Here is a 27,451-nt window from a genome sequence, read left to right on the forward strand (position 1 = left end):
TCGGCTATGGTCCCATTGTTTCTCATGCATTCTTTGCAGTCGCGAACAGACTTGTGAAGGGTCAGTGGAACGTAGTACTCGAGTAACGGTGGACCCTCATGCATCACTGTACCGAGGTTCACCGACGGGCGTGGCGTGCCATTTGTGAGTGAAGGCAGTTGCCATTTTCACACACAGCCGCATTAGATGGATTAATTTGTGATTTCAAGCGGCCACAGATGCCTTTTCGACGTGATGTTGCAAATGAGGAATTCGAAGGGCGGCGCTTTCGGTCTTCAGCTAGCGGCGAGGAGATGCCCACAGGTCTGACTGCAAATATAACGTTCTATTGTTCAGTGTCCTTGGGACAGGGGCCATGGCGAGGATGCAATGATTGATATGAATAGTTTGGGATGCGCAATAGCGAAGTGGATGATGAGGCCGGACGTTCCCAAATACATGTTACTTCACAACACTGGAATTACAGGCTGGGGCACAGTGGATTTTGCAGGCTGCATAACGCACAGACTCAATGGAATTCTCACATGTTATGTGAGTATGGAAACAGGCGTTATCATTACGGGATGAGGGTATGATGAATGGATGCATGGACAGATGATTTGATACAGTGTTTGCCATGTACAGGGCTTCTTGGAATCTGTCCGCCTCCCCTGCGCTATGTGATGCAGGGCTGCCATAGTGGGACCATCGTCTATCTGGCCTTGTTGGGCCCTCCCTGTCTCGACGCGCCTTCAGACACTTGTGTCCATGCACGTTACCAATCCCATCTGATGGATTCTGTTTTCACAGACGCATGCACAGGTACACTCGTTTGTGATGGTGTTTTCACCTCGATATGGATAGTTATGAGTCGCAAGTGGTTTTGGGGTGGTGATGATCCTTTGGAGTGGGCTAGCATGCATATGGCTGTGGATTTAGTGTGATCATTGAAGTGAGTTGTTCGAATGTAGTTCTGATGGCCATTCTATTCTTTTTCTTTTCTTTTGGTTGACAGGTATCTCCTCCCCTTTTGCCACTGCCATCTGTATGCCACTCCTGCAGATGGGTTTTACTCCCGACACCTGCTGCTTCGTGTTAATCAGTGGAGCAGCATTACGATCTTATGGGACGATCGCCAATGGGCCACATGCCCTTACGCAGTACTAGTGGCTCGGAGCAACATTTCGGCCTTTCAGCTGGACTAGTGCCTCCCTATTGGGACGGCCCTGCGGTTCTAGGCGCTTCCATGTTGCCTTTTCGTACGGGAATGTAGCCCCTGTGTACCATGAAGGGACAGGGCGTCACACAAGAAGTAGCTGGTCATTTATTGCGGATGCAGCCCACAATGGTGAAATGTGTTTTGGAGTTCATGGCCTAATGGCTGTATGGGCTTGGTGAATTTGTTGTGCATTAAATTTCTATTCTGATATGGGCCGTGTAGCGTTCTTCTTTGCAAGTGATGTGGCATATTCCTATTTGGGGGGCGATGTATTGTGAGGAGATCTGCATTGGGTTCCAGCTTCGGAGTATAGTTGCGTGGTACTGTGCTGGGCGCGTTTGCCTACGAAGCCCAGTGAGTGTCATGATCTCTGCTTCCAAAAGGTCAGGGTTTTCCCAACTCCCTTGGAAGCAGATCCATAACCCAGGTTCCGAGTGCCAACCAGTCCCAATTGGGACCTTTTGGACCCAGTCCTGGCGCCAGTGGCACCAGGCTCATAAATATGCCCAGTCCCAGCGCTGGAAGCGCCGGGCTCATAATGCTTGGGTGGACTTACCTGCAGCAGACCATGCTGCTTACTTGCCTGCCAGTTGAGCCTCTGATCCTCTTCTGTTTGGAACTACTTTTCCTGTTGGGTGGGGCTGGAGCCACTCCCTAGATTCAGAACACTGGAACTCTTCTGGAAGGCAGGAACTCTCTTCTTACCAGGAACTCTTTTCTTACTTAGGCGTGGCTGTGGAAGGAGACACCTAAGCACTACAGGAGGCTATTTAAACCACACCCGGTGGATGAATCTTGCTTTGCGTTATTCTGCACCCTCTGCAGCAGAACGCTCATCGTGTCTTCTGCATCCGGTCCTGGGCCTAAGGAAAAAGACTTACCATCCTGAATCCAGTCTTCAGCAACACCTATAAAGACAAGAAAGAACAGGTTAGCATTCCGGCATCTGAAAGGCAAAGGCTTACCTACTCTTTGTGCGCTCCGGAGGTCTTCACACTGCATTCCGGCATCTGAAAGACAAAAGCTTACCAACTCTTCGCACGCTCCGGAGGCCGTCGGCGCTGCATCCCGCATCTGAAAGACAAAACAAGGTGCGTTTAAAGACATTGGGGAACTTTAATACTCACGTGCCATTACTCCTTTCCACATCTAACCCAGTGGGTATCCCGGCACCCTGCAGCCGCTCCGAACTTGTACCTGCAAAATAAAAAGACAGTTAGAGCGCATCGTGAAGCTGGCAACAAGCGCTTACTTACGTGCTTCCAGGCGCTTCTATCCATCACACGGGCTCCATCTTCAACTCACTTCAGCCCGTCATCCGCCATCGCCGGAACCCTGCAAAACAAGAGACATCATTATTAAAGACTTTAAAGACATTTGAGTTACTCGAAACTTACCGTTCGTGCAGTAAACGACGGACAGCAGTCCTCTGAAGGACCTGCGCTACCTATCCAGTGAAGAAACTGGTTACAGCACCCTGCCCCGAGGCAGATGGAGAGCTCGGCATTCACTTACCTAAGGTGAGAGCGTTAACCTGTGGGGGTCTACAGGAGAGGAGAAGGGGAAAGAGATAGGGACACCCCAATAACCCCAGTTCATTAACCCCGTATTTTCTATCTGCAGACATCTTACTCTGCACGTCAGGCATACAGGGCACAGAGGTCCAGCCCACCGGGTGCTGCACATCACCTTTGAAGATACGGTAGTCGCCCAGTCAAGACCGGCGCCTCTGCGAGAATTAGGTGAGCGTTACAGTGAGGTCAGGGGTGAGGGCTGCCAATATGACTGTTTGAATGATGTCATGCTCAGGGGCGGGGGATTAGGTTTTGTGTAACAGATGCCGGTCAGCCAGGTGGATTGGTGGAATGATGTGATTATCGGAATATTGCTGGTCACAGGTGCCTGTGTTTGCGTGCGTTTCTTGGTGGGAGACTGAGGTCATGTCCATTGGTATGGCTTCTGTATTCGTGCCATCTGTGCCCTGCAGCTCCCATTGGCCCCTCTTGTGATTCTTTTGTTCGTTGGCATGCATGGGTGACTTGTACATTTCACTGGTTGCATTGTGACTTCGTTGCACCTACGGGGAGTTGTACTATGTGGCCAGGGAGCGGTGTACAGGCACTCAGTGGGGCCGTTTACGGTTGATTCGCGATGCCGTACTTCTCACCATGGCGGAATGGTACTTTCCGCCGTGCTTGATGGCGTTAAGTACATGTCCGCTAGGGTCGGAATTCGCGTAACCTTGCGCCATGGTGCTAATTACGGTTTGGCATGGCGCGCGCGCGCGTACTTGGTGCAGTTAGCGTTGGCGTTCACTACGGTGTCGCTAATGACATCGTACTTTACGGTGACGGGTCATAATCGCACCGAGCGCTATTCGATGGCGGTATTGCATTTCCGCCATCGTTTTTCGATTTCCGCCAGGGTCGTAATGAGGCCCACTATGTGCGACTCACACGTTTTTCTTGTTTTCTTTTTGCATTGAGTTACACCAAACCGCATGCTTTATTAAGGAAGCGCACCAAGATTTTGAATTATTACATGTTTCACTGCTGCAGGCCTGTTATGTGACCATTGACTCTCTAAATAAAAAAATGTGGCGGCCACAATGGCTTCCCAGACCGGGACATTCATTCATTCTAATACGGCCACGATTCCTGTTGGTATACATACAGGACCACATGTCCCATGACCACCCCGGCCCGTGTAGTCTGCGCCTCACGCAGGCGGACACTTTCACTTTCTCTTTCCGGCCCTTCCCATTGGATGACCTTCACAGTCCATGCGGCTATTGGGTATTGGTTTAGGCGCGCTCCTCCCAACACGTCTGTGCACCCCGATTGGCTCTCGCACCACGCAGGGTCTTGTTTATCTCCCCTCACAGCAACCAGTGCATGCTGTGGATCCCTCAGTGACGCTCGCACCCTCCGGATAGCTGTAAGTATGACCTTGCAAACCTTTTCCCTGACGTGCTTCCCAGAGTTGTATGCCTTTGCACTGCAATTGATTTATGCACTATGCGTTTTTGCCGTGTAGTCAGCATTATAAATCCCTTTTAGAAACCACTCTGCTACTGCTTATATTTGAATTTGGAGGCACGCTCGGCAGGCTTGCTCCATCATCTAGTCCACTCTCTGTTTAAGCCACCGCACAGAGATACTCCACTTCATACCATAGCACAATTGGCACTGCGCCATTTACTTTTTCTCCTGACACTTTTGAAAGCACTTTACTCGATTAAGGGGCAAACAGCCAACACCAGGTTGAGATGAGAATACCCACATGGTCCATCTCATACCCCGTGCCCACTGATGCACCTCCAGTCGGCACCAGCAGCCCATAGGGGAGCTGCCACCCTCCACCACCTCAAACACCTCATAGAGCGGATCTCCCACTAGCACTATGTCGAGACACAACTTCCTCGACTCTCTAGACCAAAATGAGCACCTACCACCCGGTCGACTTGCAAATGGGCCAAATCAACCCAGCTTAGTTCCCCCATTCTGCAACAGAGACCATTTAGGGTCACCGACACCATCACCAAAGCTCTCAACAGCATGTTGGACCACACTGACACCTGATGGTCTACACTTTCTTCTTAGATCAGGGACCTTTCCAGGCCCTCATCCAGCCCCCGGGATCCTGAGATCAATCCAGCCATCAGGAACCCACGGCTGACTCAAGGTGCATTAGCACCGACAATCCAGCAACCAATTAAGGATTGTCCACGTACAGCATCACCACTACCATCACAGCAGCAGGTAAGCTCTACATTGATATACCATGTGATGTATCTTCATGGCACCACTCAGCCATTATTTATTAATCCCTAAATTACTGAACTATAGCCCGAGATACTTACAGGCCTTATCTCACCCACAGATATTACAGACAACACCACATCCGGTGTCTATCCTGATGAAGGCCAACACTCAGACAGGAGTCAATCCAGCCTTCCATGGCCGAAACACTCCTGTGTCGATCCCCCATGACACAACTGTAAAAAAAACTTTTGTGTATGTTCTGTAGATATTGTTGTGTACACCCTGTTTAACTACACCCTGGACCACTTTCCGTCCTGGGTGCATTTTGTTCAACTATAGGTTTATCCTACTGTCATATGTGACTGTGCCCTTATGTGGAGCTTTTACCACAACATCATAGAGGTAGATACTTACCTTGTATTTCCACTGTATATAATTACACCTGTCCGTTGTCATTCGCTTTCGTGCTTATCGAAAGTTGTGTAAAGTAATTGAGAACACATCTTCAAAGAAATCTGTGTTTTTGAAATAAATGTATATGTTCAGAACCACACAGCTGCTTGTAGGATCTCTCATCCTGATTTTTTGATGTTTATAAGCATTTCAATTGCCTGTTCACAACTCCCCCCACCTTCTACCCACTAAGGGACTAGGGAGCTAATAACGGGCCCGTTATTTGCAGGTCCGTTATTAGCTCCTTCCCCATTCCTATTGAGCCCTATGGGGGCTTGAATGGGAATGGGGAATGGTTTTCAGAACGGGGACTTACCAGGTCTTCCAAGGTTGGAATGACCCAGTAAGTCCCCATTCCGACTACCCGGACACGGGTTTGGAGGCAGCCATGGCGCTAATAGCACCATTGCTACCTCCAAACTTGTAATGAGACCCTGTGACTCTATTCCGCAGATTATGATGGTGTATTTGTCTGAGTTTGGGTGTCAACACGTGTCGGGGAAGACAGTTCTTGTATCAACTGTCTCCAAGCCTCTAAATCCATGTTCTGCTCCTCCTGGCCCTGACGGGACACCTCTTGCCATACAGCAATGTCTGCTAGTGCCAATTTCTGGTGGTCCTTCAACCACACACCTTTCAGTGGGCCGTGTCGAGCCTTCCATCACATTCCTATCCTGCGCTTTGCTAGAATGTGTGCTAGATCACGCAGTTTACTCACATGTCTGGCCTGCTTCGGTCTGGGAAAGATTCCTAGCAAGCATGCCTTGGGGGAAAACCAAGTCCGACGACAAACCAACCTTAGTTAGGGTCCGGGCCACTTCCTCCCAGTATAGACGTATTTCCGTACAGGCCCAGAAAATGTGTATCTGGTCAGCGTTAACCAAACCACATTTCGGACAAGCGATTCTACTGAGTTAAGTACGCTCTATGAGTGACATATACCTGGATTAGCTGTAGTTTTGCATTTCTGGACACTTTCTTGTGGTACCCCTAGTCCTACTCCAGACAGCATCTGATAGCTGCTCTTGCAAATCTACTTCCCAATACTGCTGAGTCTGTATTAGATCGCTGTCCGGTCTCTCCATCAGTATCTTGTACAATCTCGACACTGCATGTCCTCCTTCAGAGATATTGTAGAGGGTTTCAATTGTTTCATCATCTACCATATGCTCTCTACTCTTGGCCATTTAAATGTTATTCTATGGAGAAATGTAGCATGGGTTATGTTTTGCCCATCGCAAACTTCTGATTCTGAAACCACCTCGCTTAAGGTCATCAGTCGTCCTTCTTTCAGTATATCTCCCAATGTCGCCACCCCTCTAATCTCCCAGTATTTCCTCACATTTAGCCGTAGTTGCCCATCTTCTCTTTTTAGCGTCACTAATGGGATCTTGGGCGAATAGGGTGTTCCGTTATACAAAAAACGGCAGGCTCTATGCCACATCGTCATGCCTAGTTTCAGCAACAAGGGGGGTTGGGAGTGCGTGGCACTGTGGTCCATACCATTTATTTTTAAAAGAATGGGGTGCATGCCGGTTGTAGTAATCTAGAGTCTAGGGTCTGTTAATCTGACAGCCAATACGTGACAAACTGTAGTTGATAAGCCACAAAATACCCTTCGAAGTCTGGCACTTTTATCTCTCCCTGTCGGTATGGTCTCTGCAATTTCTCCAGCGACATCCTACACCTCGAGTTGTGCCACAGAAAGCTATGGCAAGTAGTGTTCAGTTTCTTAAAGAAGGTTTTGAGAATGTTAAATGGAACAAAATAGTGAAGCAGCCTCGGAAGCACTGCCATTTTCAATAGCCCGGCTCTTCCCATTAACGAAAGCGACAACTTGGCCCAAAATGTCATAGAATTCTCGATTTTATTCACTGCCTTTCAGTGTATTCTGCACAGGTTCTATTTTAGGGTCGTGGAAAATGTCTTTTGAAATTAGGTTTCAATAAAGGAACTATAATTGATTCCCTTAATGACAGCGGCACCATTCCCTTATCTAGTGCTTCATTCAGCATTGCCAACAGCGAGGGCGTAATCTCCCCCATTAATTCTTTGTAAAACTCACTTGGCAAACCCTCTGCCCCTGGAGGCTTCCCTGTTGGCAACACTCTTATGGTGTGTTCCAACTTCTTTTTGGTTATGGGAGCCTCTAGCTTGTCAGCCTCCTCTGCATCCAGCTGTGGAAGATCTATCAGCGCTAAGGCCTCTTCTATTTCGGATTTCTGAGTATCTGATGTCTTTTTATATAATGTCTTAGAGAAATAGTAAAAACATTAGTTTATGTCTTGCTTCGCACAGATCTCCCCATTCTTAGTTGTGACTGCCCGGATTGCGTTCCGCTCCGTTTCGTTTTTGTATAACCAGCCTAGGAAGCGTCCTAGCTTGTCCCATTGAGTTGCTGTCTTTCCACATACTTTCTATAACTAACCTCTCCAAGTGTGTTCAACACTCCTGCTGTAGGGCGATCATTTTGTGGGCGCTCCCACTGGGCAAATCTCGCTGACCGTTCATGCCTTCTAATTTTATTTCCGCTTTACATAAGTCGCTCTCTATTGTGGCTTGAACCCTGTTTGCCTTAGCAATCGCCATTCCCCTGATAGCCACCTTGAAGGCCTCCCATAATGTGCCCGCTCATTCTACGCTTCCAGTGTTATATGTAAAATACTCCTGCACCCCTTCCCTTAAATGTTTGCGAAATGCTTCGTCTCTTAGAGCCTCATTTACGGGATGTGTGCTCTCGGGGGGGCACGGGGGGGGGAAACCTGCCATGTAATCAAGAACGGGGCATGATCTGACAGCACATGTGCTTTATATTCTGCCTCCTTGAATTCAATCAGATGGTCCTCCCCTGTGAAAATGTAATCCAACCTAGTGTGCAGGTCCTGGGGTGCGGTGTATGGTGAATAACCTTGGCCTTGCGGGTGAAGAGTCTGCCATACATCTGCAAGTTTAAATGCTTGCAACAGTGTGGATAAGACTTTGGCAGAGGGGGGAGGGTGTATACATTTGTTATATGATCTATCACGCATAGGGATGAGCGTACAATTAAAGTCCCCACCCCATATCAATGTACCATCAATATGTGGACTTATTAGTGGGTATAACTTGCAGAAATAGGCTGCTGTTTTCTGGTTTGGTGCGTATGTGTTGATAATAGAAAATTCTCTGTGTTAAACCCGCCCCGTAAAACAATCACCCTGCCCTCTTTATCTCGAAAGATCCCCAGTACCCTCAAAGGTACCGATGGAGCCACCCATATCACCATGCCTTTAACATAGGCCGAGTATGGCAAGCCCAGTATCATGCCATGCCATTTCTTAGCAAGTACGCTTTGTTTCTCATTTGTGAGGTGAGTTGAGACCCCTGACATTCCAGGATACTATTCTAAGGTCCCCCATCACCCATAACGATACTACTATGCATCAATATTTCGAAGTTCAAATATGGCATATACAGTGTGGATTCATAGGCCAACTCCCAACTAACTACCCTAACTCCCTTACCTGCCCCCTTCCCAAACCCCACTAACTGCCCAACTTCCTCCCCCTATCCCTTCCCAACAATTGCCCAGCTCAATAGCTCATGCTCAGGCATCCCCACTTCTCGCCCTAGCTCCAGGGTTTTGTCCTGGTACATGGGTGCAGTAGGCGGATACAAAACTGTCAGTATCCAACACACAAATCTAATCTTAGGCGTAGGGCGCTCCTCTAGCATGGTGCGGTCTTAAGTAAGAACCACAGTGTTGACTCCTGCATTTTGGTAACTCTCGTTTCCTGGGGCTGCCACTTAGTGTGTCTCACTGCCCCAATGTCTTGTATTAATCCACCTTTATATCTTGTAGTGGACTAGGTTCCCAAAGTACGTCTACTTGGCTCCGCTCAGACCCACCTCTGCGCCAGATTGTGCATCCATCTGCTCGCGTCTTCCGGATTATCAAAGAAAATTGCGTAACCTTTGTGAATCACTTTCAGTCTAGCCGGATACAGCAGCATGTACTTCAGGTTAGCCACACATTGGGCCTCATTACAAGTATGGAGGTAGCCATGGTGCTATTAGTGTCATGGCTACCCCCATACCGCATACCGGGTCTGGGTTCCCTGAATGGGGACTTACCGGGTCATTCCAACCTTGGAGGACCCGGTATTTCCCCATTCAGGGAAGCCATCCCCATTCCCATTCGAGCCCCCATAGGGCTCAATGGGAATGGAGAGGAAGCTAATAACGGGCCCGTTATTAGCTCCCTGGTCCTTAAGTGGCTCCCGCTAAGGGAGGCTGGTTTTACCAGCTGCCCTTAGCGGGACCTGCTAAAGGACCTCGGAATGTGGCGGTACAGTGTTAACAGCACCAGCATCCTTACTGGCGCTGTTAACCCCTTACCGCCGCACTCGGAATGAGGCCCATATTCTTTTTTTTAACAATATGTAATTCATCCGCTGTTTCTGCACCTGTAGGGTGTAATCCGGGTATGCCGTTATTGTGGCAGATGCTTGTTGAATTGATTTTGTGCACGCTTCCAGAGTTAGCTGCGTCCCTTTGCTTTTATTCGGCTTAGTCACCATGATCCATTGCCACCTCTTCCTGCAGCTCCCCTGCCAATGATTTCATCAGCAGGACGTGTCTATCTCTGTTCACCAGCCAGTTCTTGTTGGCTTGGTACCAACTTTCCCTCCTGCGAAAAATAAAGCCCTCCATCCTAGCAAACAACTTCAGATCTGCTGTCCAACCTTGGTACTCTCCCATCTAGATGGTCGAAGGGCTCTCTTGGAAGGTCTTCTGGCAACTGCCCACGCACCCCTAAGATGTGTCCTACATGCGTCAACATGACTCATCAAAGGACTCTGCAAATTCGACCACATCACCCGACCCCCCATCGAACTGCACTGGCTCATGCTGCAAGCACTTATCTCCTTCAAATCCTGCTGCATCATCTGCAAGGACGTCACCATCAAGCTACCTTGCTGAAAAACTTAGCATCTCAGGAGGCCTATGATCTACCAGAAACAAGGACATGTGCAGCCTTGGACTCCACTGGTGCAGGAAGGAAAGAATCAGAAGACTGGCCTTCTCTGTCTATGACCCGAGACTCTGGAGCCCTCCCCCCCACCCCATGTTGGTTCCCCAGTCCATTGAATTGATCCCTTGCAGTTGGCTTCCCACACCATGTCCATCCCGCATGACATGTAAAGGGCTCTGTTTCTTCCTCAATAAATACCCTAATAATAATAATAGTAATAATAATCTTGATTTTGAACTTGTAGCAGTGTCTTTGGAATTATAGAAAATGTTGTAAATGAAGCCAGCACTCTGCATATGTATCTAATTTCCAAACTTTCAAGTTGAGCATTCAGAAGAGATCAAACATATCGACCTGATAAGCACCCAATGTGTCTCCTTACAAGTTTACCGGTAATTCCGGTGGGATACCGGCAAACTGACCCTACCGTTTCTGCCGGCTGATATCCCGGTTTCACAGGATATTCCAGGCAGTGGCAACGCTGGTAAATCCCCATTCCATGGAGTTCCATAGGACTCTATGCAGTTAATTGCAGAATTGTTTTGCCTGTAGGGACCTGATTTACCAACAGGTCAGGCCTTAGGTAGATCCGTGGCCCCCACCGGCAAACTTGCGTTTTCCCGGTTCAGTTAAATTATTGATGCTGTAATTACCTGCAATTTTACCAGCAATTTTTACAGACTGGGAAACTGTAATGAGGCCCTATGGGTCGAATAATGCTGAAAGACCCTTTTGAGTAGACACCAGTGGCTTTAATCCTTTTAAATGCTTAAAAACCAGCATTGTATTGTTTTTCTAAACCCTTGGAACGAATTCTTCTTCCACCTTGATCTGGCGGTGGGACAAAGAAAATCAATTTGTTAGATCCGGAATAGTCTCGGTACCTCCGACTTTATGTACTTCACTGCTGATAAATTATCCATTCGAAGACAACTGGCACACTGAAACCGACCCTTTATAAAAATTTTTGCTGCAAAGGAAACATCAATATTCTGAAAAGAATTGATATGCCAAAAAGACTTCTGTGGAGAGCATTTGTCTCCCGTCGAGGACGTGTCAATATCTGGCACCTCAACCCAGAAGACTTGTGTGATTCTGAGAAGGACTGAATATTGCTTTGCCGTTCCATACCTGTATATGCTTGTGTCGTCATGTTAACTGTTCTCTTGCTCTTCTTGAGAGGCTGGTGATTCACATAAGGCATGGGACCTAGGAATATTGCCTGAGTAGATGACAACAAATGTATGTAGTGTGAATAAAATATATCTATTTAAAACCCCCTTCTCCTGAGGCTGTTTTTTGCACAACGGGTGTTCCGAAATGGATCTCTTCACCTCGCTGCACCCCACCCCCATCACCCCTTGCCCTGCTCACTCTCCGGGAGACACCTCCTAAACCCCAACTGACCCATTCCTGCTTTCTACCCTCTTCCATTATCTGGGGGACAGCCCAAGAACCTCTTGCTTAAGGTCCATTGAGTAATCAGAAAGCATACCCATGCAAACAGTACACCTAACATTCTGGATAGGCTTCTTATGGATACTTTTCGACATCAGCTTTCCTGTGATCAAGAAGACGTTTTGAACGAGGCAGCTGTAGGATGGAATCTGCAGTTTATAAGAAATCCCCAAAATACAATACCCAGTTGTGGAATTAAATCTGACTTTTCCCAGTTTGTCGCCAATCTCAGATTTTAAGTAGACAAATAGTCATCTACAAGTCTGAGCCATGATAAGGATATTGTCCAAATCAGTAGGCGTATGCCCCTTGCTCATAACTATCCCACAACTCGACAAAGGAGCTTGATAAAGCACCAAGTGGCAGAATGGTAGTGCACAGAAGTAACAAACTAAGTAATTCCAGTAAGAACAAATGAACTGTGGATAAGGATGGAAAATGGGAACAGTAAAATATGCATCCTTTATTTCCAGTTTTAACAACCAATTTCCCATCTTAGCATCTTGCAAATTAACAATCGTCTCCATCTTAAAATGTTGATAAATCAGCAACTGAGTCAACTCATTTAGATAGAAAACTGCCGGAACCTTTGTCCTTTTTCACAAAAAAATGGCCTCATTATGAGTCTGGCGGTAGCCGTGCCGGTAAATACCGGTAAATACCGGCACGGCTGCTGCCAAAGTCATTTTTTTCCGGCGCATCGTAATGGGGACCTACTGGGGCATTACAGCCCCGGCGGTCCGGTAATTACCTATTGCCGGGCGCCGGAAAATATTACTCCCCATTCCCATTCGAATCCCATTGGAAATGGGGAGGACGGATGCACCGGCACCATACATGAATGGTGCCGGTGCATCCGTCAAGGTCTGCGAGCGGGTGCCGTTCTGCCCGCCAGGTCAGACCTGGCGGGCGGAAAGGTACCCGCTTGCAGACCTCAGTGTGCCGGTCCAGTAACAACGGTGCCGGTAGCTTGTGCTGGTAGCTTACCGGTACTGTTATTACCGGAACGGCACACTCGTAATGAGGCACAATGTATTGCAGATAACCGATAACCCTCTCGATGGTGCCTTTTTTACGTCTCTTTGATCTTATGGTCTTTCAGCGTCTGATTTTCCTTTGAGAAATAAAGTTTCTGTATTCCTGGCTTGACAGGAGACTTCTACAAACTCGATATGAAAACATTGTATTGCCTCGAAAATCCAGGGGTCCTGAAACAAAAACGAAATGCGTGAAAGCATTGTGGAGACGAGTGGGCACAACATAACTTACATTTCCACTGCTCCTGTCTTCTCTGCCAAATACTCCAGCATTTGCGCCAGCATGGATTTTCAAGCCGGTGCAAATGCTGGGGATGGCAGGCAGCATTTACTCAATTTGCACCGCGGATTGTATAATGGGAGGGCAAAAGCTGGCGTACAAGCGTGTATGTTGTCTTTTGCCCTCCCCTTTTGCACTCTGCCCTGCAAATGGTGAATATTTGGCGGCATGGATCTGTCTACACTGAAGTCTAAACTTAACAGGTCATCACTGTCAAATAACGGAGAATTCGAAAATGAGCCCTAAGGTGTCGTAAAAAGGCACACTTCTTTTACATAGGGGATATGAAAGAGGAAAACTTAATCTAACCGTAGTAATTTACTGGGCCTCATTACGAGTTTGGAGGTAGCCGCTGCCTCCAAACTCTGGTCTGGGTTCCTTGAACGAAGAATTACTGGGCCATTCCAACCTTGGAGGACCCGGTAATTCCTCATTCAATGTACCCATTCCCATTCGAGCCCCCATAAGGCTCAATGGGAATGGGGAGGGTGCTAACAACGGGCCCGTTAACAACGGGCCCGTTGTTAGCTCCCTGGTCCCCTCACGGGACCTGCAAAGGACGTCTGGTCTGACCAGACGTCCAGAGCGGGTCCCGCAAGGGGACCTCGTGATAGGGTGGAATGGGTTTAACAGCGCCGGCACCTTTACCGGTGCCGTTACACCCATTCCCCCAGGGTCCTAATGAGGCCCACTGTGTGGTTATTTCCCTCAATGGGCCTAGCCCAAAAATCTTGTCCTCTTTGAGGGAAGAATTCTGATCTTTGCTAATCATTGAATAGTCTCTACAGACATTCCTGTAGCAAAGAGGGCAGGCAACGAAAAGGCCAGACTACGACTGGCACTGGTGGCGACCTGTGGCCACAAAAGTGGTGGGTGTAAGGTTTCGAATGAAACTTCACCTATAGCAGCGTGGACCTTTATGTTATGTTCATATTTTGAATGAATCTGAACCACTGGCATTGCTCTGGGTAACCTTACACACCATCGTTTTTTAGCCCGTCTGTGCCATTGCAAAATGGGTCCCACCATATGCAAATAAATCAGGTACTGCCACCAATGGTAGCAGCCCAGCCCAAACTGATAGGCCAGGTCCCCTCTGCCCAGAAACACAAGCAACCCGAGACATGTTTCGGCTTAGTTCGGCCTACTCATTGAGGTGCAGCTTGAGTCCATATGGCGCAAAAGTGATGGGTGGAAGGTTTTGAATGAATCTGGATCACTGGCATTGCTCTGGGCCAAACATTCTTCAAATAATCATGTTTGAGCCTTATCCAGCGAGTTGAAAGCAATTCTCCATCCCGACAACCAGTCTGGGTTTTGGCTGGATGACCCAATGGTGAAACAGAGGCATTTGTGTCACCAAGAAGAAACTAATTGTCTCTTGATCCACTGACTCTTCTGATGCTTTGGCCTACTCTACCTGGTCGCTAGTACTTCAATCAGCAGTCCTGCTACATACATTTCTGTTGTAGGGATAAGTTAATTCCCTATGTTTATCCCTACCCTTAATCAGTGGGAAAAGAATGTTTGAAATTCGCTGTTAGGATAGCCTGAAAGTCCCTTGCCCCCCAACCCTCGCAGCTGTGGTCCTTGGAAGTCTGCCGTTATCTATTCATGATCTATTGTATTAAAGTTGGCTCTCGTTCAACATTGTGCAAACAGCCCGACATTCGGAGAAGAACCACTGCCCAGATATGGGAAAATAATAGTTTACGGGATGAAACATCTCAATGCTATTCCAAAATCATTTAGGGCCCCGTGCATCTTCCTCTTGAGAGAGTGTTGGAGAAGGGGGCCAAATCATAAGTCGCAAATATGGGAGCATCTTGTCATGGGAGAACTAAATAGGAGATGCATCACTCTGATTATTAGAGACTAGTCGACAGCCTGAGATGTATTGGCCCTCTTAACTAGTATTTGAGTCTCCAGGTGCAATTATAACAACCATAATGGCCGCTCCCATTTCTGTCAAAACATTGTGATGATGAGCCTTTGAGGGTAAAGCACAACACATGTAATCACTGAGTTATTGGTGTTTATTTTCTGGGTATACTTAAAATGAGTTTGCAAATTCCCTATGTTGCCTTTGTTAAATGTACAGCGATTCCATACAGTGAGTAGACAAAATAATTGCCAACAGTAGCTTGCACCTTTCAAAACCTGAGGGAAACTTACAGCAAAAGATACTTTCCTTTAATACTCACTGGAACATGACGGCATTGGGCGGAACTGCATGCACCGTAGGAGGAAACGAAATACGTTGAATTTCCTTATCCGTGTCGAATACTTTAAAGAGAAAACGTCACCCTCTGTGTTCAGTCTCAGAGCCCTGACTCCACAAGCTCTCTTTAATCTCAGGCAGAACTGCTTTGATCACGCAGTTGTGTTTATTGCACATTCCCACTTTGACTCCTCACTTCAACTCCCTCACTCCAGCAAACAAGATGAAGTTTCTGTGACACTGGACTTGTTACAGCAACATATGAGAAACTATTGATGGAGGACTGGGACAATGCTGATGAAAGGTGCATTCTGGACGTTGAAGTGCACTGGCATAAAAATGTTTCTTGCTACAATAGAATAAACAAGAAAAGTGCCTTGTGCGATGCACCTGTGTCATGCCATAGAGTCGTACGGCTATTGAGCATATAGAATAGCTAATCGCTCAATATAAGTAAAAATCAATGTAGAAAATAAGTTTGTTTGTTTTTTTTTTTTTATTTATATAGCGCACCGAGCCCAGGGGTATCTGGGCGCATTACAGCAAGGTTATAGCTTAGCATGAGCAAAAATGAACCGCAGTGCATATAAAATGAACAACGCAGAGAGACAGGTATTAACAGGTAATGAATACAACATGAACAACACAGAAAGAGCATAGTACAGCAATTGTCAGTAGAAGATATGCTATCCTGACCACATCATTGGTCCTTCTTAGACAACCATGTTATAGAATTTCGCCTTAAGTAAGCAAGGGAGTGGTTCGTTTTTAGGGAGGGTGGGAGTGTGTTCCAGAGCTGAGCCGCCATAACCGGGAAACTGTTCCCCACTGATTTTTTTAGTTTGTACCTGGGAACTACCAGGCAGGAAGTGTTTTCTGACCTGGTGACGCGAGATGAAGATTTTAAGACACATTTCTCAGTTAGGTATAGTGGGGCAGCATGATTAAGGCATTTGTAAGTTAGAGGCATCATTTTAAGCTGAATCTTGTCGTTGATGGAAAGCCATTTATTGTGTCTCCTTGACTCAGAGATATGTTCTCTCCTTGATATATTCAGAGCAGTCCTCAGTGCATTATTTTGCTAAATTTTGAGTTTATTAACCACGTACTTACTTGCACCTAAGTAGAGTCCATTGTAATAATCCAATTTAGACAGGATGAGGGCTCTGGCTAGGATAAGACAGGTTTGGTCTAAAAGCTGTTACCAAGCCTTGCAATTATGTATGGTAACTTTTCTTTTCCTTTTTCCATAGCCCCCATGTGGTGAAATACTATGGGAGCTACTTCAAAAATACAGACCTATGGATCGTGATGGAGTACTGTGGAGCTGGTTCTGTGTCGGACATTGTAAGACAAAGAAACAAAACCGTAAGTTGCTTACGTTTAACTTGATATTATAAACTGTACTCTTACTATGTGATGTGCCACAGTAATAGTAAACACATTTATCAATATGTCTATAGTTAATTGGAACATCTTGCTCATCTTCAATCCGTTCTGCAATTGACTTCCAATTTTGTTAAACAACTCATGTCATTTAGAACCGTGTAAATGAAAACCATTATTTTTTCAACAGAAACGATCAATGGGACACAATTACCGTCTCCAACTAAGGGATACTTTTCAAAATGCAGACTTTGATATACATTTTCTTTGCTAACTTTCTCTTACTGCCCCCGATACGATACGCATAAAGTTTGAGGATGTGAGTGGGACATGTCAACTTTGTTTTGAGTATGATTATCATCTAACAGGGGGGCAAAGGAAGAGGGATTTTCTAGCGGGCAATTCTAGACTAAAGTGTGCTTGTGCAACTCTCCTGACAACAGACCCAATTCAAGTTCCTTACATTAAACTGTAGAATCACGGTTCTTTGCAGGTCAATGAAAAGTATAACAATGAAAAGTATAACAATACGGGGCAAAACTAAAACACAGACAAGCCACAGGGCAGGGTGTGAACAAAAATTAAAAGGGGAGTAAGTGGCTCCACAAACCATCAATATTAAGTCAAACCTTACAACATATAATACGTTACTTGGGCCAGATTTCAAGTATAGCAGGGCACAAATCAGACAAAACTCATTGCCACAACATCTCCCATTTAACATATTTCCAGAACCCAGTCTTCAATCTGTCGGTCTTCCACAATTTTAACACGTTTTACTTACAGAGGTAGTGTTGCTATGCACTGATCATCAAGTATGGACTGATAAGGGGATGGACTACGGGATAAAATTGAGTGGCACAATTTCCTGCATGGTATATGTAAGATTAAGATCACACTGCTCTTCTTTTTTTGTATATCTTTTTATTGTTTTATAAACACACAAAAACCATACAGACATTCACTTCCCTTCAATTGTTTGTCATGTCAACCAAGAGCAATAGTTCACCAGCGTAATTAAAGTAAAACAGGTCAAATCAAATCAAGTTGCCCCTTCCCATATTGCAACATCTCAGGTTGTCCCTATCAACTCCCCTCTTCCATTTGCACCAGATTTTAATGGCCTTCATGGGACAACCCTGTGCAGCATATACTCGGTGTGTTCCACTGCCACACACATGTCCGCATCAGCAGTCCATTGGGCCAATACTGGGCTCTCTTGTGAGCCCCACCGTTGAGCTATATTACGTTTAGTCAGCCCAAGTGCGGTGGATTAGAACAGTTTTTCCCATCTGTGGTGATGTTTTCATCAGGAATACCCAGCAACAGCAGTGTAGGGTCCATTGGTACCTGTCTCTCCAAAATATCAGTCAGTTTATTGCAAAATTGTTGCCAGAAACTTCGAATTCAAGGACATTTCTACAAGATATGTATGAAAGTGCCCTCACCCTCCTAGCATCGCAGACAGTTCGGATTGGGAGCTCTGTTCCATCGGTACAACACAACCCTGGGGTAATACACTCTGTGCAAAATCATAAATTGTATCAGGCAAAGTCTAGAGTAAATTGCTATCTCTCGTGGGTGCATTAGAGCTAGTATCCAGTAATCTGGGTCAATAGTGGCAATCTGGTGGTATTGCGTGTTCCCCACCTTTCCCCCGGAAAAAAACCAGACTTCCCCCAGTTGACTCGCAGTCCGCTAAATGTACTGAACCTCGCCAGCATCTGAGTGACCACTGGACAAGAGCTGGCTGGGTCGCCTAAATATATCAGAAGATCATCGGTGTATAGAGAAAGTCTGTCTTCCCCACCGTCTGGCCAGCGCAACCCGTCCATGTATTAGTCTGGCGAAGCCACAGGGCCAGAGGTTCGATAGCAAGTGCGAATAGTAGGGGGAACAGGGGGGACCCCTGTCGTGTTACCCTACCCAGTGTAAATGACCTGGAGGGCCAACTGTTAACCCTGACCTCTGCTTGTGGGGCCTCATATAGTAGTCTCACCCATCCCAAAAAGCTCTCACCAAACCCAATTTGGCACATCTAGTTCCCCAAAGGCTCTCCCATAACAGAGTCAAACGCCTTTTCAAAATCAATGGCTAACAAGGCGAGGGGTGTATCCAGGATCGGGCCCATTCCAAGAGCAAGTGGAGACGTTGTATATTCATGCGTTGCGATTCATTAGGCATAAAGCTGCATTGGTCAGGGTGGATTAATGAGGGAATTACTGCCTGTAATCTAGTAGCAAGAGTTTTAGCAAGAATTTTGGCCTCCCCGTTAATCAGTGAGATTGGCCTATATGAGCTGCATAGTTCCAGAAGTTTTCCTGACTTGGGTATGACCACAATACTGGCCTTGTGCAGATCTGGGGCGAGGGCGGCTTGGTCTCTACAGTGGAGAAACATCGTGTGGAGGGGGGTTGCCATTTTCTCCCCACTTAGTTTCTTCCAAGTCTCCACCGGGAGGCCGTTGGAACCCAGTGTTTTCCCAGAGTGCAGTTGGGCGATGGCTTCTGCTATCTCAGTTTCAGTGAGATCCATGTCTAGCTCTGTGCATTGCATTTCTGACAGCTGGATTATGATGTCGTCTAATATAGAGAGATCCACTGGGCTGGTTCGGCCTTGGTAGAGTGTGGCGCAATAGTTCGCAAATGCTTCAGCTATGTCGGAATCTTGTTGTACCAGCTCATTCTGCACGTTCTTGATTTCCCTGACCTGTCGGTGTCCTTCATCGCTTTTCTCCAGACAGGCCAGCATCTTACTCGCTTTATCCCCTGTTTGTATATGCGCACACGCGTCTCCCAATGAGCATGTTTAGCATTGTCTAGTGCAATGTTCCAAAGGCATTCCCTGGCCTCAGGACGGATCGTTGCATATCATGGGTACTACTTAGTATGTATTTGGCCTCCCACTCATCAGCCTCACTCATCGCTTCTCTCACTTTCCGTAATTGCTCTTTCTTCTTGGCGGATGGCAGGAGATCATTACTCCCTGAAGTACCATTTTTTAGGCCTCCCAGACTACCGCCGGGCTCTCGACTGTGGTTTATTTCAAAATATTTAGTAGTTTTCTCGTGAATATGGTCTACAAACTCGGGAAAACTGAGATAATAGCTGTTTAGTCTCCACGTTCCATGGGGGGCGGGTCTATTTGTGTCTATCTCTATCACCAGAGTGGAATGATCTGAAATGCCTCGAGATAATAGTGTCTCAGTGGTTACCCTATACGTGCCTGGAGTCGGAAGAAAAAGTAATCTAGCCTGGATAAGGAGGCATGGGCTCCAGAATGAAACGAGTAGTTACGATCTCGTGGATGAAGTTCCCTCCACACATCACATAAACCCAGGGTGGACGCAAATGTCGCCAGTCTGGTAGAGGTGTCAGGGTTCCTTCCTTGGATGTGAGTGCCATCGAGTGTGGTGTGCATCACATTGTTGAAGTCAACCCCAAGGATCCATAGATCAGATTGGTATTTTGCGATTGTGGTCACAATGTCTTCCATAAGTTCTCCTGCAAGTGTTGGCGGGGCATATATGGCCAAAATGCCCATGGTTTCTCCACAGTGTGCCTTGTACCACCACAAATCTACCGCTGGGGTCTTGCTCTGCCGAGGCTAACATAAATGGGAGGCGTTTATGCATTAGGATCAGGACCCTGCGGGAACCCATAGTGAATCCTGCATGTACTGCGGTACAGTAGTTCGTCCTACGAGAAAGGGTGCATGTTGTGCCAGCTAAATCTGTCTCAGTAAGGAGGGCAATATCAGGGGAGTGTTTATTAAGAAATTGGGTGACCAAGCATTGTTTAATCCCGGTTCCCAGGCTATTGATGTTTCAAGTGAGGAGTTTAAGGGATTTACAGGCACTGCTGGCATTTAGCACCTTCTGAGCGCAAGCCATGGGTATTTATGGACGTTCAGCATTGTATGAGCGGCGTCTTCTGCATGTGTGGTTTGATCTGGGTAAGTGAATGCATGGCAGATCCCACTCAGTCCTATAACCAACTTAAACAATAAACAAAAGTAAATGACACCATCCACTCCCACCGCCCCATACTCCGCCCCAACCCGAAGCATCTGTCGCCCGAATACTTGCTGACAGCCTTAACTGCAAAACATAGTTTGCAAAAAAAAAAATCAACCTTGAGGTTGTGGGCGGTGACCCCTCAATTGCCGCTGATAAATCAGCCAATTAAAAATGAAAAGCCCAAAAAGAGGGGGGGTGGGGGAATTCACTGGACTTCACAATGCTAGCTGAACCATGGCAGCTCCGTGGCTTGTGCCTTGCTGGGCTTCAGAGAGCAGGTTGATTGATCAGTCAGTCATTCTTCGCCACAGTTTTCTTTGTTCCAATGTTTCGTCCGCACCTTGGTTATTGTCGTCAAGGGTCCGCCATTGGCTCGGGTCTGTTCTGTAGCTGCGCTGGCTGTCTCTCTGGGGGTGCACGATTGGGTCGGGAGCGGAGTCTCCCATTCGTTCCTTTTGGCTCTGTTCCCCAATCGCCTTCAAGGTGACGTTCAGCCCAGCTCCAGGCCTCCCGTGGATCAGTAAAGTGCACCGTGGTGCAGTTCTGGTAGATCTTGAGTTGGTCCGGGAATAGTAGCCCGTATTTCACATTCATGGAATACCGCCGTCTTTTCAGCTGTTCAAATGTTTGTTTGGCACGTTGCACCTCGCAATTGTAGTCTTGAAAGAAAGCGATCCGGTAGCCATTGTATGTGACTGGTCTTTTCTTGCGAGCCATCTGAAGTGGCGCATCTCTCTCTCTATAGTTTAACAGTTTGGCTATTACTGTCCTCGGCGGTGCGCCCGGGGTGGGTCTTCCTGACTGCATACAGTGGGCTCTTTCCACAGAGAAAATTGCGAAAAGGATTTGAGTGCCCTCTCAGAGAGTCCTAATATGCGCACATTATTGCGGCGGGATCTGCCCTCCCCTTCATGGACATGTGCCTCCATGGTCTTGAGGCGGGTTACTACCTGCGAGAGCGGTTGGTGGACTCTTCTGAGGCCGTCTTCTGGCACGGAAATACGTTGTTCTGCTTCCCCTGTACAGGAGGATATTTTCTGTAGATCAGGTTGGAGAAAGGAGACCACTGCTGTGATACTGTCCATTTTCTTCTTCATCGAGAAGCGGGAGTTAGCTATGGCAGTCATCACGTCTTTCAAAGAGAGGATTTCTTCTGTGGTCGAGGTGTCTGATTGCAGCGTTTGATCCATAGGTGGGGTGGTAGTGTTTGTTGCATATTGAGCCATTTTACTTAGCGTGGGCGTCTTTTTTGGCTTGTCCTTGGCCAAAGTGTGCAAGTGGGACAGGTGGGTAGCGTTCCAGCTGTGCAGTATATAAGTGTTGTGTCTAGGTCGTTGATCCGGTGGTCCGGAGATGCTTGGAGCTTTGGCATTCTTCCCTCCCGGTTTCACAGATACTCTATGAGAGATCTACCCCTAAAGTGTCAGATTATCAATGGCGGATCAATGGTTGTTTATCTAGCATGCGGAATGACATTCTTGTAGGTGGCGAGGCCAAATGCTGTCATGTGCTTTGGATTTCTGTCCTTCCTACTGATCCCACAGGCCCCTTCACTTGTATTCTCACAGCACCAGGTCAAGACAGTGTTTATGGGGTTCTTGCAGTATGTAAGATCAGAGCATGTCGGGAAAGGAGACTAGGGGCCAAAGCATCAGTTTACCTGCGCTCTGCGTTGTGTGTAGCATGCCAAATGTATTCAAACTCATCCAGGGTTACCTCGTCCGCACAAGCACACCATAGATTTAGCAGATCTTCAGAAACTTCACCACCTGTTCCCCGAGTATTGCACCCTCACTTGCCCCCCAGTCGTGTGCTTGTACCAAAACAGCCTTAAATCTCTTGCAGGAGGCTTCTCCATGTTCTTGGAGCATCAGTGCTGAGTATGCGTGCAAACATGTCTTAGTTGCAGCGCATTTGTGATATGGAGTACTATTCTGGGTGAGGAGGCGCTTCCACCCTTAAATTGTATGGTTTTGTCAGATTTGGTGCAGGACGGATCAGGACAGCATACCCGAACGGTCTGGTTTTATGTCAGAGTGGCAGGGAATGGAGTTGGTTGCAACCCTGATTGTTTTAGCAGTTGTCTGATATCCACTGAGCTAGCTGCCAGCAGTAATGTGGCACCACAAACAGGTGAGCAGTTTAGCCCTGGATGGGCATGTATCTTGTGTATTGATACCACGGGAGTGGATGTCTACTTGCACGAGTTTCGTCTGGCAGTTTTAGTGGTAGAGGTTGAGGCAGTGCGTCTGTGTCTGTGATGGGCTGTTGCTTATCGGAATTCCTATGTTAGGGTGTCAGCCGTAGGCTTCTACGTTGCTTTGTACTGTTGCTGCCCCGTTTTGGTGTGGTTGCTTCTCTCACCAGACCGGTCTGATTACCGCTCCTCGGCAGTTCAAGTTCGCTGCAGTGTCTCACAGGGAGTTTAGAGTCTTACGGGCGCTCGAAGGGTGGGGTGAGCTCTCACAAAGCCCCAGTGACAAATGTGCCGTGAATCATCTTCATTACCCGGTATGGGGTATCACGTTTCCATACCCTTCCCTTCTTTTGGGTCAGCATGGAAGGATCACTGAGTAGTTGGTAATGCCTCTGGATGACTGCCTCCACCCCCTCAGAGCTATCGCCCTCCTCAATCGTAAACTTGAATTTCACCCGGGGGGCACACCAAAAGAGCCCGTTGTGGTTGGGTAGGGCTGCGCGTACCTTTCTGCACGCCAGTGTGCGATGCATGTATAAGTGCTCGGTTCCTCAGCCTTAGGAAGTGCCAGCCGGCCACCGTCTACTTCGGCAGGTCGAGCACAGCTGTCCTGGGTCTGGTGGATATATCCCTTAGTCAATCTGTTTTTTCTGGATGTCCTTCTGTTCCACAGTCAACGGCCATCGGCCATTTTGTTGCTCATTGTACACTTGATTCCGACACACCGTTGTTGTCCCGATTTCTTAGCTGGGAGTTCAATCCGCAGGGCGCACTTCATCTAGCGGGTCCCCATATATTCATTCTGTTGCCAGTGCGTTTTCTGCATTTTCCGCCGCAGAGAACAGGATGTATTTGCAGGATATTGTCAGCGTTCACGGGAGCTCACAGGACCTCACGTCTGCATTGCTCGCCAGAGGCCAGCCACACTTCTCTTCTTAATGTTCCAACAGATGGTTTTCCACACTTCCTCACTTCTTGTTTTCACCAGGCCAACCTTTCAGCCAACCTTTCAGCCTGTGCTTATCTCCCAGTACTGTGGGACCCTGAGCAGGCGCTCATAAGATGGCAGGTTCCGAATCCAGAAACTAGTCAAAGTGCTAAAGGTCTCAAACAGGTCTCTTAACAGCTGATGCATCTGCCTTTCCCTCTCATGGAGCTTGAAACTTGAAATTCAAGTATTAAATGTTCTTGCGCTACTGGCAGACTATACATCTGTCTTTAACAGAATCCTTGCAGTGAATCATGGCTTCCAATAAAGCTTCTTATTGTGCAAATTAATATCCAGCATGCCTCACAGAGATGCCCTGGGATTGAACAGAATATTACCAAACCGTACAAACATGCATTTTCTCCAATTCTTTAAGGTACCTTTCAGATTTGACAGCACACTGGCCAGGGGTGAATGTTGGTCATAGTCAGTAGTTGCCTCTAAACTATAAGGCGATGTACAACTCTGCTCCCATTTTAACCACTCTTGGTCACCCCATTTGCTTTATTTCAACCAATACCTTATTGTATGCAGGACAAATGCCTTGTGATAATTCCTCAACTTTGGCGAGCCAAAACCTCCTTTCGAAACAAATTTCAACAGTACTGACAATCTAAACTGTTGCCTTCTTGCTCTTCTCCACAAAACGTCCTCCAATGTTTTATGCATCAGCTCGCGGTCTTATTTTTTTTCAAAATCAAACTTTATTGGCCTTTTAATTAAGACAGCACACATCAGCAGTGAAGCATTCCCCTATGAGCAAAACATTTAAGCCATTACCCTCCCCCCCACGTGCCGTGAAGTAGTTTTAATTGTCTCCACAAAGTTCAAACAAGGATAGCACCTCATTTACAATCAGGTATCTCATGAATACGCTTGTACGCAAAACGGGAGAGCCTCCCCCATAGGCCATATCATTCCCCAATTCCCCAGAAGGGGGTTCCGAAAACATTGGCCTCCCCTCGTGGTAGGCAGCCTATCCCCCCCCCTTTACCCCTCAGCCCTTTCTTCAAACCTATCAATCTAATCGCCCATACTTCTCAAAGAAAGGGAGCCATAGGCCTTCAATATCAGACCTGGACTCTTCTAGGAAGTGGGTGAAATATTCCATGTCATATATAGCACAGATCTTTAGAACCCATTCCTTTTCCACCGGCATTCGTGGGTTTTTCCATAGTTGGGCCAGGCAGCATCTCGCTGCAACTATTTTGATCTGAATCATGTGCCCCGGTTCCGGCCCCTCTTCCGTGCCCACTCAGAAAAGGAGAAGCCATGGCGAGAGCTCCCTCTGAATCCCATCCACCGCTTTTATGCAGGACAGGACATCCCTCCGGTACACCTGTACCTTTGGGCAACCCCACCACATTTGGATATAGTCCCCTTTTTCCCGGTGGCACTTCCAGCAACGTGGATCGTATCCCTCCCTCATTCGGGCAATCATTGTTGTGGGATAGTGCCATCTATGTAACAGTTTCAGGGACTGGTGTCTATTCTGGAGCGATGAGCCCTCTTGCACATCTGAACCCATAGAGTGTCCTCAATATCTGTAACGCTCACCTGATTCCCACGGAGGCGCAGGTCTGGCTTCGAGTGCTGATGCTTCTTCAATGGTGAAGCGCAGGACTCTGAAGATGGACAAGAAGGGCCCTCTACTCTGGCTTCTCCGGCTCTCAGGAATATTCCCCTGTGCGTGAAAAGGGAGTATTACCTACTGACTGAGTTATGATCAAGCCTCCCACTCTCTTCCAACCCTCCATGATACCCTTCCACGATTCCCCGTGAAGTCTCATCTTAGGGTCAGGAAGGATGAGCTCTCCATCCTGCTTCTGATGCAGGGGCGCGTTGAAACCCAGTTACTTCACTGGATTGAGGATTGATGGGAGTTCAGGTAAGCTTGACTATTCAGGTAAGGCTCTGTAAAAGTTCTGTTGCAAGTTCAAAAGTCCAAGCTTAATAATAATGTTCATTGTCTTTTTGCAGCAAGCGTTAATGTTTATGTCTTTTTTCCCCTTAGGGGCCGGGGTTCGGAATGCCGGAGATATGGCACCCACCCGAAGTGAAACGTGCAGTTGCAGTTCCAGTAAATGGCAGGTTAGTTCTGGATGAGCGCTCGGGAACTGACTTTGCATGCGCTCATTCAATGCCTTTTTTCCCCATAGGGGCCGGGGTCCGGAAAATGCCTGGACGCGGCAAGACCCGAAATGAAATGAGGTAAGTCTTATTCCCTTCCTTCTCTCACCTCTTATTCTTGTCTTTTTCTCTAGGCTCTGGGAAGTGGCTGTGTATCCGGATGATCGCTGCTGAAGATGGAGGAACCCAGGAAAGGTGAGTGAAATGCAGTGCTGCAGCGATCGTAACGAAATGCTTTTAAAAATAATGTCTTCCCTTTCAGGATCGTCGGTGATGTCTCCGTGGTGCAGATTTAGCTGGTAAGGTCTCTTGTCTCCCTTTGCAGGTGACCCAGGATGCTGACAGGCGTGGCTGAAGTCCAGATGCAGGAGCTGACACGGTGAGCGTCCAGCTGCGAGGAGCAGAACAACGCGAAGCGTGAGTTGCTGATCGGGTGTGGTTTAAATAGCTTTGGAAGAAGTCCCAAGTGTGTATCCTTCCTCCGATCAGGTATGTATCCTTCCCCGACCACACCCGGGTGGAAAGTAGTCCCACAGGTAAAGTAGCTCCATCCATCCAGGCCTCAAGAGGGCCTGGATGTGGCAGCATGGTCTGCATCAGGTAAGTGCACATTAAAACACTTGAACACATGTCTAGCTTTATGAGCCTGGTGCCTAAGGCGCCAGGACAGAGGTCCAACATGAGCCTGGCGCCAGGACTGCGTCCAAAGGGCCCCAGCTTGGGCCTGCTGGCACTCTCCTGGGGGAAATGATGCCTGCCTCTGGGGTCGCAGGGTCGGACCTGGCTCCTTGGAGGTAGGCATCATGACAATATCCCTGCCCAGATCCTGTCCCCATTTGACTCTCGAAGGAGGGGGTCCTTCGGGATCGCTTAAAGGATCTCCCTATACAATCCAGCTACCAGCCCTCTGGATCCCCTCTGTGTGATCAAAATTAATTTGAAGCACGTCAATTCCCTCCATAGATTTTCCCCCAAAAGTCCCTCAGACAGAACCCCCTTCAATAGCAAGAATCGAAAGGGTGACAGTTTACTGAGTCCCAGGGCCTCCTCGAGTCTCCCCAGGGAGATGAAGGTGTCCCCTTCCCACATTTGTCCCACCATGCTCAGCCCGGCCTCATACCAGGGGTGGAATGCCAAAAGCTCCTTATTCCGTCCCTGAGGGGGGGGGAGTCCAGATGCAGCTCAAGGGCAACAGCCCCCATTGTGAGCCTCCTATTTTCCCCTCCCTCCCTCCATATGGACCACAGGACCTCGAGGATCGGGTGGTGAAGCACTCTCTAAGGACCCACAACCATTTGTCTAATGTG

The 27,451-nt window shown here is 47.5% G+C and overlaps 1 protein-coding gene across 5 annotated transcripts in view; it reads left to right on the plus strand.

Moving 5' to 3' along the window:
• The window catches only part of STK4 (serine/threonine kinase 4), a 1,472,593-nt gene that overhangs the window by 503,125 nt on the left and 942,017 nt on the right, over positions 1 to 27,451 (plus strand). For all 5 annotated transcript variants that reach the window (XM_069651354.1, XM_069651352.1, XM_069651353.1 and 2 more), the window contains one exon: positions 16,679 to 16,793. In XM_069651354.1, coding sequence (XP_069507455.1) covers positions 16,679 to 16,793 — 115 coding nt within the window. The remainder of the gene's footprint in view (positions 1 to 16,678; positions 16,794 to 27,451) is intronic.

This window comes from Ambystoma mexicanum, chromosome 3p, assembly GCF_040938575.1.
Source record: "Ambystoma mexicanum isolate Mex_15411 chromosome 3p, UKY_AmexF1_1, whole genome shotgun sequence".
NCBI lineage: Eukaryota > Metazoa > Chordata > Amphibia > Caudata > Ambystomatidae > Ambystoma > Ambystoma mexicanum.